The 15,390-nt window shown below is 37.1% G+C and overlaps 1 protein-coding gene across 1 annotated transcript; it reads left to right on the top strand.

Moving 5' to 3' along the window:
• Positions 1-436: 436 nt before the first annotated feature.
• LOC131679286 (glyoxal reductase-like) lies at positions 437-15,390 on the top strand. The gene is made up of 6 exons (XM_058959990.1): positions 437-595; positions 877-957; positions 1,028-1,135; positions 1,280-1,393; positions 1,532-1,704; positions 14,901-15,390. The coding sequence occupies exons 1-6, from the start codon at positions 544-546 to the stop codon at positions 15,249-15,251; spliced, it is 879 nt and encodes a 292-aa protein (XP_058815973.1). The 5' UTR covers positions 437-543; the 3' UTR covers positions 15,252-15,390.

Here is a 15,390-nt window from a genome sequence, read left to right as displayed (position 1 = left end):
TAGTGGCTGCAAACTGTCATTTCAAATATTACCAAGAGCCAATCTGTCCGATTTTCCATTCCCTTTTTGCTATTCGATTCTGAAGTACCGTACGCCACTGCTGTAAGCGCGACCTGTTGCATGTGTTGTCTATTCTCTATGCATTACATACAGCGCACCAGCTTGTAATCAATGTTATATATACAGGTATGGCGAAGAGGGCTCTTTGGTATTCGTAAGATGAATCTTACATGAGTGGTGTGAGTGATCACAGAATAAATCGTCTTGCTTTCGTCATACCGTTCGTTCCGCTCCCATTGAATCGTGTGAACGCTATGACGTCGACCCGATGTGCTTCTCGATTGTTTACATATTTTTGGTTGCAAATACTAGCAAACCGTGTGTTCTGCCACACCTATATATACCTCATTGGCTTGCAATCGCATGTCCACTCTGACAGTTTCCTATCGATCGACAGTGTACATTTGTTGTTCATCGACCGTGTTTCGTTTGTGAGTTGCGGTGTAATTTTCGTGTGATAAGTGACTAAGAATCCAACGAACTATGAATCTCTCATTCAAACTCAATTCAGGACATAGTATTCCGCTGATTGGTTGTGAGTACATTGAAAATTTATGTATTATTGAACTAATAACACAATCTTAAGTAATTTATTCATAATATGGTAGTACAAGAGCACAATTTAGTAGAGCGAAATTGCTTATTCATTCAGTGAAATGTAAATGCCTCACTTAGTGATAGCTAGAAATTGAGGCTATGGGACATTCGAACTAGCTTAATGTAACGTTTCCCATGGCTTGGGGAATTTCTATTCAATGTTATTTGAATATATTAAAACGCGATTGCAAACTACTATCCATTTACCTGTATTTACAGTCGGTACGTACCAAATTCGCGGCAATCATTTGATCTACGAAACATTGGATTATGCGCTGAAGGCCGGCTATCGACACATCGGTCTGTAATTTGGTTCAATAATTCTGGCGGTTAGTTTCAATAATTCCGTTTTGTTCTCGACTTTTGATAGACACCGCTGTCGTATATCGCAACGAGGAACATATTGGAAACGCCTTGAAGACTTTACTCCCCAAGCACAACTTGAAGCGAGAAGATATATTCATAACATCCAAGTTGAGTAAGTTTAGCTGGTCAACCTTGATCTCTCAAACGACCCGAGCCTGTTAATAACTCCCGCTTTTTGCTATTTGCAAATGTCAATAGATCAATACTATTATAGATAATATAGAACTGTTATTAACCTTGCGTAATTTCCGTTCAGTCTCTCAACGCGACAAAGGCGAACAATTCGTGGAGGAACTCGTACAGAAGTCATTGGCCAATTTACAAACCGAATATATTGACCTTTACCTCATCCACTGGCCTGGTGTTAGCGGTAAGCTATTTCTTTAGTTGACCGTGCGAATGAAAAAAGCACTGTTTGCACCTATACTACAACTGTGCCGTGGCAATACATGCACAGGGTTTCCGATGCGGGTAGCATTCTGTGACAACTATCAATAATCACTTACAGGCCTTCAGGTATCTCATCCCGAAAACGTTCAGTATCGAAAGAACGCCTGGAATGTGCTTTGCAAACTGCACCGCGAGGGTAAATGTCGATCGATTGGTGTATCGAACTATATGGTCAAACACATCCGGGAGCTGTTGGCGGATTGTAATGGTGTACGACCGGCTGTAAATCAGGTATGACAGTTGAACCGGTGGGAGGCCATTTTTGCACGTTTTACTATTCAAACTCCAACATAAATAAACTCATTCTCATTAGCTTAACACACATTGCGCATCAATAGAATTATTAATAGTTCCCATTCGAACAAATTTGAAATTATGCTTTATAAAGAAATTGCATAATCGCTCAGGCCACTTTTATTTTCGAGTGTAAAGATAAGAGTATGTATATTGCTCCGGTATCGTGATGGATTTATTATTAGCAAAGTGGCTCTCCGTCCGAGTTCTTAGCAAAATGTGACCAAACGCGTCTCACACGGAATGGAAGTGAAAGAGATATGTATATCATATTGTGGTTATCACTGGAAATTATTAAAAATAGCGAAAAAAAACAAGATAGCGACAAGATCGCGACAAGATTGCGAAACCGCCGTTTTTAAGATTTAACCTTTTCAATTCCGCAAGGCTACAAAAATGTAATTTGAATTGATTTTTATATGAAGTGTTCGAGCGACTATTGGTCTTGAACCAAGGAAAAACTTAGGAGGATGCAAAAGAATCGAGTTAGGAATCAAAAAGGGACACTAAACAATAAATTATATTGGTACCAAAAAATAGTAGCAAATAATTTCCGATTTTCGCTCAACAGGTAGTGAAGAGGTGAATAAATCCATGAACTGTCAATTCATGACCGTCCGATATCTGACCAACAGGGCCTATACATTGCTAGATGTTTGTTCTAAACTGAGCGGATGGAGCTAACAGGGTATATTTTCAATTCTTTCGCTATTTTGAATTGATTCCGTCGCATGCTAATCTTCGGTGAAAAGCACAATACCTATGAGAAAAACTCAAAGCTAGTGTAAAATGGAGTGATGAATAGCATTTTTGAAAATGTATGCTTAGATGATCACTCGTGAGATTTTAACGTGTAGTCAAAATCAGTTGTTGCAGTAATAGCACGATATTGGGTGTATATTGTAGATAGCTATGTCGGTAAATTTGATTTGGAAAGGTTGGCTTAACATTTGAGCGACTGAAAATAAAAGTCGGATTAATGTTTCATGAAACCAGCTTTAAATACATGTATTAGAAAGTACAGTCGTGATTCACTGGTTAGACACTTTTTAACTGGACCACTTTTTAGTTGGACCTCCGCTAGTTGGATTATTGTCCAACTAAAAAGCATCTGAATGCCAAAATCTCATGTCAAATTTACTTTGACAATCAATCTGACAATATTTAGAGATGTGAACAGATGCATTTACACTGCTAACATCTTCTTTGGAGAGTTTTTGACATTTGTCAGTCGGTCCAACTAGCGAATCAAATTCGTTAGTTAGACAAGGCTGTGGCCCAACCAGCGAATCACGACTGTATAATATGAATAGAAATTTCAAGCATCTTAATTGGAATGGGTCTCTCCTATAAGTATCTGTTGAAAACAAACCTTCAGTGTAAAAACCGGACAAAATATAACCGGTTCTTACAAAGTAGTGTTTTAGTCGACTTTTTATATCTACACGGATAAACCTGCGAACAGATTTTTTATTTTTAGCCGGATTTTATAGTGTCGATTTTTTTTGGGGAGCTCGGGGAGAACTTTTAGGCTAGCCCGGTCACCAGATGAAGGCGAGACGTATTCAAATTCCATGAAACTTAATATAAAACAATATGATCAAACAGTTTCGACAAAATATGCACGCGATACACAGAGTTCGTAATTTGCACGGCAAACTGAAGATAAACAAATTGTATCAATTTTGCAAAATACTGACGCGATTTTATGGGGTTCAAATAAAAATACGTTTGTTAACCCTCCGGAAGTCGCGTTTATGGCCCACTGAACGAGCAGCTGCTAGTGCCCTAAGATGATTTCGCTAGACCTTCAGAGCAGCATGGACTCAGTGCACTAGCGCGACTGCCGGCAGGTTAAGTAAATTTCACGATGAAAAATCAGCGAACTGGAGCGGGATATTTTTAATAAACGGGATATATTAAATACAAGGGTGACATAAGGAAACCTGAGATTAAATACTCGTTTTGACGATAGCGGAATGTATAGCATTTTTTGGTAGATGAATTAACATAAGCTCTTATTTTTTAAGTTATTTCACTGCCGTTCCAAACATGTCTGACCCATGCCGCGTTTAATGGAGCGCCTGGTGTAAAGTGGTCAAACTGGAAGTTATTTTGTTTTACGATTTTGAAGGCAAGGCAACAATGATTTTTTGTGCAATATTAAGATTTATTTATACATTCAACGCGCACGAAAAAAAAAATCAGTCACGCAGAGCCACACATACGAGCGTTCCAAGAGTAAACGTCTAACAATTTTCACATCGAGGAATGCCGCGGCGAACACGATAACTCTTGTTAAAATTGTCTGACACAGGAAACTCAATAAGATTTGTAAAGCTTAGACTTGTAGTTACTCTATGAACCAAAAACAAAAAATAGAAAAAAAAGTTAGAGTTTTAAAAAATGTCTTCATGAAAACCGAAAAATCTCATACTATAAAATTCGCTCATTTTTCTTCAAAATAATAGAGAAAAAATTTATTTGGTTGTCTGGCTACACATATTGCGCATTCTAGTAAAAAAAATCAAGTCAATTCGTTGATTAGTTATTGAGTTATTGTGTTCGTCAATTTGAAAAACGCGGTTTTGAGAGAACGCTATCAAAGGGTGTTCCACATCAAATTGCATCACGGAAAAAAATCTGCGGAAAATAACCCATTGGGTATTTTCTCTTGAATTTGGGTATAAGTAGTTTTGCGTGTATTGTTTATACTATTTTTTTTTAATTTTTCAAGTTTTACGAAATTTGTTAGATATGTCAACTCAGTCATCAAAAAATCGCAAATAAAAAAATGAATAAAACACCCTTTATATTAAAAATTCTGCAAAAAATAATGAACACATACAGGATATTTGCGCATTAAATTTCAATGGATTTTATAGGACTGTAAACCCTACGTGAGTTAACCTGTAACTTTACGTGAGTAAACCTAGTCAAGTTTACCGGGATCCCCAATAAGTTTGGTGTTATTAGTAAGAAGTGCAAAAATATAAGGCACTATGATTCGGAAAGATACAAGAGACGTTGCAAAACATGATCGATAAATGTTGTAAGAGGTTTCTGTTTATCCTTCATCCAATAATGGAACAGACAGTAAGTCAAAATAATAGTCTAATCCATTGCGTGTTATTCGAAATTGAAAATTGTCAACGAAATCCACAAACAGCCTCCAAGAAACATCCATTGTTCTTTTTAGTCACGTCCAGTCTTCGAAACAGTATGAACGGGTCACGTTAAATGTTGTCTATTTAACCTACGCTATGTTAGAACTTGCGGTTGAGTAATATATGATTTGTCATTATACGTGCATGCTCAGAAGTGCTTAGGTATTATTTGATTTGATATGAAGCTCAATTATTCATTCTAGCTGACTTCGGGTTAAGGTCTCCAGATCAAGCTAGTAATTATTGGTGTTTGATCGCCGTGCTCACAGTAAAAGTGGTGCCGTGGGTGTATTACTGATCTGAGTTATTTTGATGTAATGTATAATTCAAATAGAAATAAAATATTTTTTTTTAAATCGTATACTTCTAATTAGAATGTAATTTGCATTTCGAGATAATTTCTACTAATGCTTATTAGGCTCTAGAAAACAAACTGATAAGTGATTTTTTAAAATATTCTTTTATGCTAGCAAAATGAAATGATCGACAGTTATAGTTTGTTGTTAGTGAACGACTAGAATATCATTGGCGGCTCCAGGCAGAAGCACGGGGGTACGTGCTCCCCCCAATTTAGCTGGTTTGGTAAAAGTTTTAACATTTTCCTCCTTCAATATGCTAATATTTTCTGTGATATCCCTTGTTTACAGTACTGATTTGCAGTAATCTCACGTATGTAGTTTGTTCTAAGCACTAATAAAAACTCATACGTTGAGACTTATATTTCAGCAATAATGAAGATTTATAATTTCGTGCGGTCAGAAAGTAAGTTGTTGGTCGAGCTTGTCGCTTTCTCGTTACTCAAACATTGTTGAGAACATCTGGGTAGACGTTCTTTCAATCTCTTAAATGAAGTCGATTCCTCCTCTCTTAATTACGACATCTTTGTTACCGTCCTTGTACACAGGGTTCTTGATCGTCAAGTACAGACGAATGGGAACGACAATACATAACAACAACCGCCACGGTATAGTTTGATACAAAAGAAATAGGAGACATTGTTCTTCGCCTTCAAAGTACAAGTAATCATAACGGGAAGAACTGTTTTCAATTCTGTTAGTTTACGCGCATACAGTATTCCAATCTGTCTGAGTTATAGAAGACAGAACTGAAAATTTCGAATATAGAGTTTTATTTGTTCCTTTTATTTAGATATAAAATTCATTGTAATCAATGAAGCGTAAAACTACCATTTATTTTCCTCATTTAGTGCCAAATGTCTAGATAATTATTCATTTAGATCATTTAGACATGGGACACTTTAAATGCGTATATTTTTTACCTTTTCTTCAATCAATAAACTAGGGTAAGGAACCAGTTGAATAACTTGAAATGATTGATTATTGGTACCTGAAATTGGATTACAATATATTTTCAAGTTTATGTTTTAGTTTTGCCGAACTGGTGATTTGGTTCTCTGCGATGCATGCAAAAAGTTTGTTTTGATTGTGGTAGTGTATCTGGAAAAACAAGGCGATAATATGCACCACCGTAGAGTTTAAAATATTCAAATTCATTGAATGAAAATTGATCATATTCAGCCGCATTCATTTTCAATATTCAGTGGCGCAGCTGAAAACGTCAAACGAACAAACCGCCCATTCGCCCATGAAGCTTTTCATTCGGCTTCGATTATTACACGAAGGGAGCGTGCAGCAACGAATCAAACGCATCAAAGTAGGCCCTGGCACAATGTAAGCGATGATGATTGTTGTTTTATATGCGTTACCGGCATTTGAAAACCTTTTTGCCTTTCTCATATAAAGAAAGGCTATGCAATCACTGTAAAAATCGACTTTTTAACCGAGGCCCGGAGGGCCGAGTGTCATACACCATTCGATTCAGTTCGTCGAGATCGGCAAATGTCTGTGTGTGTATGTGTGTGTGTCAGCTAAACTCACACAATTTTCTCAGAGATGGCTGAACCGATTTTCGCAAACTTAGTTTCATCTGAAAGGTATAACGCTCCCATAAGCTGCTATCGAATTTTTAGTTGATCCGACTTCCGGTTCCGGAGTTACGGATTGAAGAGTGCGGTCACACAGCAAATTCCCATATAAACTGGTACCACCATGATGTTCAAATGATGTAAAACATATTAAAATTGATGTAACATTACTCTAGTTTGCGGGTCTAGATCACTAATGATCAATCAAAGCAGCTTTGACCACATTGGCCACCTATCACGGTTCATGACGCCCCCGGGGAACCCGCCAAGTTCCTAAGCTAATATCACACCCATTCCCCAGCGAATTCTCTACCGATTTTTACAAACTTGATTTCAAATGAAAGATACAGTAATACCATTGACTGCTGCTGAATTTCATTCGGTTCTGACTCTTGCATCCGGAGTTACAGGGGTGTTAGTAAGGATACACTGGAATTTCCCATATAAATCGGTACAATCGTAATACCTCAGAGGCTAAAAACTATGGAAATAGTCACCAAATTACTTCTAATCGCAGATCTAATTCACTGATTGCCAATCAAACATTCTTTGACTATATTGTCCACTATCGACGATTCCGGTAGTCCGGAATTCCGGGTATATTCCACAATTAAAGTCACATCGGTTCTTCGGTGATGACTGAACCGATTTTCTCAAACCAAGTCTCAAATGGAAGGCAAAATATGCAGTTGAGTATTCCGTCGCCGCCCCTCCCCCCCCCACCGCCTTGCCCTTACACCTCCTTCCTTCATCATTCCCCTCCCCTTGGACCACCCTCGCGCCCGCATTTCCTTCATTCCCCCCGTATACCGAAATAAGATGAAGGATTTCTGACGCATCCTCCACTCCCACTCTATTAACCCCCCATTCCCTTCACTTTCAAACCAATTCCACCAACATTTCAAAATATAATCACATGAAGATAACATTGAACTCATGCTGATTGAGCTAATTAAATGTTATTCTTTTGCCTTTCTCATATATTATAAATAAATAAATAAATAAAAGTATATATGTATGTGTGTATGTGCGGATTTGTTAACAAAATGTCCACATCGGTTTCTTGGAGATGGCTGAACCGATTTTTACAAACTAAGATTCAAATGAAAGGTATAATATTCTCATAGGTTGCTATTGAATTTCATTTTCAACCGACATCTTGTTCCGGATTACGAGTTGAAGAGTATGGTTACAAAACAAAATTTGTTGATTTGTCCACATCGGTTTCTCGGAATTTTCTGAACCGATTTTGACAAACTTGATTTTAAATGAAAGGTCCATCAGCTGCTGTTGAATTTTGTGTGGATCCGAGTTCTGGTTCCTGAATTACAGGGTGATACGTACGATCACGCAGCAAATCCCGATTCTAACAAATTCTGCGATGAATGTAAAAAGGTGAATTTTTTTCCAAAATGTAAACACAACTGTTGAATTTGTAGATCTAGGTCACTAATAGTCATTCAAAGTCGACGGATCCGGAAGCATCCAAATTCAGAATAACGGTTATATTGGTTTCTCGAAAATGGCTAGACCGATTTGATTAACTTAGTCTGAAATGAAAGGTGTTGTGTCCCCGGAAACTGATATTAAATTCCATCTCCATCCGACTTCCGACTCCGGAGTTACGGGTTGTGGAGTGCGATCACATAGAAAACTCCGATTCAAACCGATATCGCGAAGAATGTAAAAAGGTGCTATTATATATACTTACCAAGTGTAATAAGAATGAAAGACATTTCCATAATGTTATATTGTACAAACCAGCTATTAAATCATAGTTTGGAGAAATGAGAAAGGCACAATAGGTGGATTAAAACAGGTTTTTCTAGATAACACTAGTTTACAAGAAAAATGAAGCTCCAAGAAAAAGTATTTTTTAGACTAGTTTTGGGTCGCTGAACACGAAAACAATATTTATTTTTTTGTTCAAAGAAGCGATGTTGTGATTTTCTCAAAAAACTCGTTTTTGAGCACTTTTTGTAGTTTTTAGTCAATATTTCGTGTCAAAATCGTTCAATTAATTTATTCAATATGCAAGTTGAAAGGTGCCGAGATGCCCTTTCCAAAAACATATAATATGTGTCGATCATATGTAAAATTTTTAGTGCTGCAAGCGACCAAAGTTTAAAAAAAGTGCATTTTTGACCATTTTTAAAAGTTACTCATTTTTAAATGATTTTTTTACCACAAAACAAATTTTTTTTCGAACCTTTTAGAATCTAAGATGACAGAAAATATGTTTACGTTAATTTTAAGCCTAATATCACTAACATCGGATGGAAAATGTTGATGCTATGGTACATTGAGCGAAATAGAAATTTTATTATTTTAGCGGACCCTGCCCTGGTGCGGCGGTTTAGAGGGTGTAGCACTGGTCTCATAAACCAGTCGTCATATATTCGAGTCCCTATCGGGAACGAGTCTCAGTGGGATCGTAGCACTAGCCACGTAATATTCTGTGAGCTGAAAATCTGCTGTGAAGCCTGTTGAAGCAGAAGGCGAAAATTCCTTCAAATCGTAAAATATGTACTCACCACAGACAAAACAAAACTTTTCCAACGATATTTCCACATTTTAAAAAGAGCACTTAGTTGTACAATGAAATATCCAAACCCATTCAAATGCCGCAGGATGGATGGATGCAAGCTCGACAAGACAGTACCCAACACAAACAATAACTATCAAGTATAAATTATTTGAGCAGTATGATTGTGCGAAAAATGAAAAAGTTACAATTTTCACTCAGTGGTTACCAGTATACCATCTACATTTTTCATCCGACTTTTGTGACCACTGGATTAACATTTATGCAAAATGATTATTTATCTCATTAGATTCTAAAAGACTTTTCTTCTGTCCTTGATTTATTATAAAAAAAATATTAGAAATATGCATTTTTTTAAAAAAGGTCAAACTTTAGACTTTTTTTTACTTTGGTCGATTGTAATCATAATAAATGTACATTTTGATCTACGCATATTATACATTTTCGGAAAGGGCACATCAATAGCTTTCGAACTTTTTCGATCAGATCCTATTTGAATAAGATATTGACAAATAACTAAAATAGTGCCCAAAAACACCCTTTTCAAAGAAATCTTGAAAATGATTCTTTGAAAAAAATGGACTTGGTTTTCCTATTCAGCGATCCAAAATTAACTGAGGAAACACCTTTCTTCTTAGCTTATCGCGATTACCTTAAATTTTTTAAAATCTGTCACATTAGATTCTGAAAATATGAAAAAAAATTTTTCTGTAATAAAAAATAGAGCAAAAACAAAAAAGCGGAACCAAATAAAAAACTGTTTTGCCTTTCTCATATAGAAAGGCTATGCAATCACTCTGAAAAACGTCAACCTAATCCCGGCCCGGAGGGCCGAGTGTCATATCCCATTCGACTCAGTTCGTCGAGATCGGAAAAAGTCTGAATGTGTGTGTATGTGTGTATGTATGTGTGTGTATGTGTGTGTGTATGTGTGTGTGTATGTGTGTGTATGTATGTATGTGCGTATGTGTCAAATAATGTCACTCATTTTTCTCAGAGATGGCTAGACAGATTTGCCCAAACTTAGTCTCAAATGAAAGGTGCAACCTTCCCATCGGCTGCTATTGAATTTTGGATCGATCGGAATTCTGGTTCCAGAATTACGGGTTTCAGAGTGCGGCCACACAGAAATTTCTCATAAAAACTATAGGAAAAATTAAAAATAGAATTTTTATTTTTGATGCTAAATGTATTCAAGGTGCATAAAACGTCGAGATTTGATGCAAACACGAAAAAGATTTGACGAAGATTCACTTTTTTGGATTTTGCACATTTTTGCCTTTCTCATATAGAAAGGTTATGCAATCACTCTGAAAAACGTCAACCTAATCCCGGCCCGGAGGGCCGAGTGTCATATCCCATTCGACTCAGTTCGTCGAGATAGGAAAAAGTCTGTATGTGTGTGTATGTGTGTGTGTATGTGTGTGTGTATGTGTGTGTATGTGTGTGTATGTGTGTGTATGTATGTGCGTATGTGTCAAATAATGTCACTCATTTTTCTCAGAGATGGCTGGACCGATTTGCCCAAACTTAGTCTCAAATGAAAGGTGCAACCTTCTCATCGGCTGCTATTGAATTTTGGATCGATCGGAATTCTGGTTCCGGAATTACGGGTTTCAGAGTGCGGCCACACAGAAATTTCTCATAAAAACTATAGGAAAAATTAAAAATAGAATTTTTATTTTTGATGCTAAATGTGTTCAAGGTGCATGAAACGTCGAGATTTGATGCAAACACGAAAAAAATTTGACGAAGATTCACTTTTTTGGATTTTGGCACATTTTTGCCTTTCTCATATAGAAAGGTTTTGCAATCACTCTGAAAAACGTCAACCTAATCCCGGCCAAATTTTTTTTTGACTCGCGTAAGGTTTCTGGATTTTAACAGGGGCGTAGTTGATGGTTTACGGAGAGGGGTTACACCCCCCCTCTACTGTTCACTCCCCTCCTTTAAAAATCTCCTTAAATCACCCCTCAGACCACCACCTCATACCCCTCCCTTTCAACCCCATCATCTTTATACCACCACTATATTACAAAGCATACCAATTTAAGCTGGGGAGTCGTTCGTTCATGGGACTTTCGCCCTCCTCACATACCCATCCCCGCATGACAAAATGAGTTAGCATGCAGATAACATTGATCTAATGCTGATTAGACTAATGGAGTATGATATTTTTTTGTTTCAAGTGTTTCACCGTCGACACGTAGCTCATCAAGTTCGTGGCTGGCATGCCATTGTGTATAAGTGCAAAGTGTACTAAGAATGTAATGGACATTTCCACAATTATGTTGAACATAAACAGCCTCCGTGCCATAGTTTAGAGAAATGAGAAAGGCACAATTGCAACGCTAGGTGGATTAAAACAGTTTTTTTTAACTCGAACTGCTTTGAAAGAGAAATAGAGTACTAAACACTTTTTCTCGTAATTTCATTTTTCTTGTGAACTAGTGTAATTTTATTTAAGACCAAAAGAGATATGTGAAAAACAGAGCAATTTTCACTCGGTGCTTAATAACATCATCAGTTTTTGTCGGATTTTCGTGATCTTAGGCTTAAAATTCACGTGAGAAATTTGTCTGTCACATAAGATTTTAAAAGATTTTTTTTGCTGATTTATTTTTTTCTGAAAAATCAACTAAAAATTAGTAATTTTACCAAACACTACATTTTTTGACTTTGGTTGATCTTATCCCTAAATTGTTGATAGTTTATCCTAACATGTTATATATTTTTGGAATGTGCACATCAATACCTTTCGAATGGTGAGTCGTGTTAATCGGAAGATTTGTTCCTGAGATATTGACCAAAAACTGCAAAAAGTGCTCAAAAACACCTTTTTCAAAAAATCACAAAAACGGTTCTTTGAAAAAGAAAATGGATATGATTTTCGTGCTCAGCGACCCAAAATTGACTTAGAAAACATCTTTTTTCTTAACTTCATGCAATTAACCTAAAATTTGTAAACTAGTGTAATTAGTGAAATGAATATATTGTACGATATTCAACTGAATGAATAGCATAGATATTTGAATGAATATTTTTTCTGTTCACCGCGAGTCGCATCAGGTTCATTTTCAGCCGTCAAAATAGAGCTTCGATTATTTTTAACTCTGTTTCTGAATCACGTATTTTAGTACTAGGCCTATTCTAGCGTTCAACGAGTGCTTTTGTAGTGAATTAAAAAGAAATGGAAATGGAAAACATATTTCTGACGGAATAACGAGATAGGAAGCGGTAATTGTCGGTTCATAGCAAATCGTTTAGTTAAGCACCGCTGCGTGCTGTTTCGTTTCACTATGTGAATGAGGCGAAATAGCAGACATTTCCAGAAGATGTTTTTTACTTTAATTAAAACTAGAATTTAGAGGACCGTTCTAAACAAATATATGCACTACAAATAAAGCCTATAACTTGAACTTTTTTTTGCACAGCTGGTTCAGCCAACTAGATATTGTCATTATCCCATATGCTTGGTTCGAAACCAAGAGATGCGAAATAGGGTCACAACTCTACTGCCATAACAGGCGCCATACCCTATCTAAGATCAATTTTGCTGACAGTTTTCAATTCATGCCGTCAACCTGTGCACACCTTTATTTAGTCACGGCATCGGTTAGTCGATTCCACCAATTCGTCATCCGGCCAATGTCGCTGGTAACTGCTCCATTCATCTTCAGTTTGATTTTCATTATCGCTCAATATTTTTCTATTGAACGGAACTGGCAACAATTAGGCGGCTCCTTTGAGATGAACTGCTCCATTGTCGTTGTACAATTGCAACACATCCTTGGTGTTATGGCAGCTGACTATATTTGGCCAACACGTAATTCGACCCTCATGGAACTTAATGCAGTGTAAATCACGTCTGTTGGGGCACTTCCTTTTAAATTCTTCCGAATTCATAGTCTTATCAGTCACAAAAGTACTGGTTTTCTCGCTAAAGGAACAGATTCCTTGTCAAATTTTGTTTTCGTGAGCTTCTTCACGAAAACAAACTTGAATCCTCTAGGAACATTGCCGTGAGCAAAGGCCTTATACAATTTGAGCCTTGGGGGGATTTTCTTAAAATTACTTTCTGGATAATCCAGTTGCTAGCTCCAAGACGACCCTGGCAAATTTTCGAGGAGTTTTCTCCTCCTGCATGAGGTATAGCCCGGAACAACGTTATGGGTTTGAGCTGTGAAATAAATCCACTGTGCGAAGCCGTCTACAAACAACAAAATGCTTTAAAAAGCTTGCAGGGACGAGCTCGAATTTCCTAATTTTTCGGGTATCTGCATTTCGTCGAACGAGAAATCTGCCTAAATTAGTGAAATGATAAGGCAACCAATTTAGAAGCGGTTCCGGCATAGAAGATCATCAGAAAATCTTAATAAAAATCTACTGACTGACTGGCATTTGTTCTACAAAAGAGAAACTTGGTCTTCGCTCTTTTTCTCTGTTCAACAACATATCAGGATTCATACAAGGAGGCAATATAGGAACATTAACGTACACGCTTTTATTTGGATATTCAAAATTTATATATGATGTTGAGGGTACCCGACTAAAGTCTGATTGCAAATTAAACACTACTTGATCTACTATACTATATTTCTTATTAGTGGAGAAAAAATTAGGCAAAAACTTTTTTTTCCATTTTTGCGGAACATCACGCATGACTAGGGGTTTGTTCAGAAACACAAATGGTGTTTTCGTTTTCGGAGCTAGAGTCAATCCTGTCACTAAGTTAGTGTCAGATTCTGATGAGACGTAGGCGAAACACAAATCCAATAACTTATTTAACTACTTAATGTTGTGATGCTGCAGGCAATGATTACTCTGGTTGATATCGATTTGGTCGTTTTAACGGTTAAAGGATCAAAATCGATAGCAAAATGATTGTCAAGTGACATCAAACAGAAAACTATTTCTGCTATCGGTGAGAGAAAATTATAAACTCATTGAGATGTTGAAATATTTCGTTAACAAATTAAGTATTCAATTTGACGTTGTGTCAAAAAATATAAACAAAAAACTTTCTAAGAAACACAAAGCATGTAAGCACAGAAAAATGCGATTAAAATTTGATGTCATATAGCGGTTCCACGAATGTGTACGACAGTCAGAAAGTCTTACAATTTCCTGGGAAAACCGAGGGGGTCCGAATTATCCACTGTTTTGATAACTCCGGGTCCCCTTGTACTCGTAGATTATAGTGACCAGTCATAACGAATAGTAAAAATGGAATTTTGAATAATAAGTAAAATCGCAAATTTTTCAATGACTTATTTGGATGACTCATTTAACCTTCAACTTTATGGAATCAGACCAAATACTAACCGCCTAAGCTATGAATGATATGAATCGCCTGCAACTGGTACATGTTTCAGTTGTGCTTCAGTATAGCTTTCATTCACAGAATACATCCAACATAAACATGCATTTTCGGAATGATGAACTCCTCCTAGTAAAATGTTTCCTATCTTTTCAGGTGGAATGGCATCCCCACTTCTTCCAGCCAGAGCTGCTTGAACTGTGCCGCTCGGAGGGAATATTTCTGCAAGCGTACTCTTCGCTCGGTACCTCCATCAGTACCGATCTAAGGGACGATCCGGTCGTAGCTGAAGTGGCCACTCGTCTCAACCGTTCGCCAGCACAGATTTTACTGCGCTGGGCAATTCAGCGAAACGTCGGTATTTTACCGAAAGCGCGATCTCAAGCGCACATCGACGAGAATATTGCCCTCGACTTCGAGATTCCCCCGCAGGATATGGAGTTGATTGACGACCTGAGGAACACTAGTGGTGCGAAATACTCGTGGGATCCGGACACAGTCGTTTAGTGTCTGGTGGATGTTTGATATAGAACGCTTTCATTGTTCATGTGGTGCCTTTTAGAAAAGTCAGTTTATTCATTCATATTTATTTAAGAAGGTGTACTGTTACAGTTATTTTTCCCGCAATAAACTTTTAATCTATTAC

Source organism: Topomyia yanbarensis, chromosome 2 (assembly GCF_030247195.1).
Source record: "Topomyia yanbarensis strain Yona2022 chromosome 2, ASM3024719v1, whole genome shotgun sequence".
NCBI lineage: Eukaryota > Metazoa > Arthropoda > Insecta > Diptera > Culicidae > Topomyia > Topomyia yanbarensis.
Note: the sequence above shows the minus strand (reverse complement) of the source record. Positions and strands in the feature narration are given on the sequence as shown.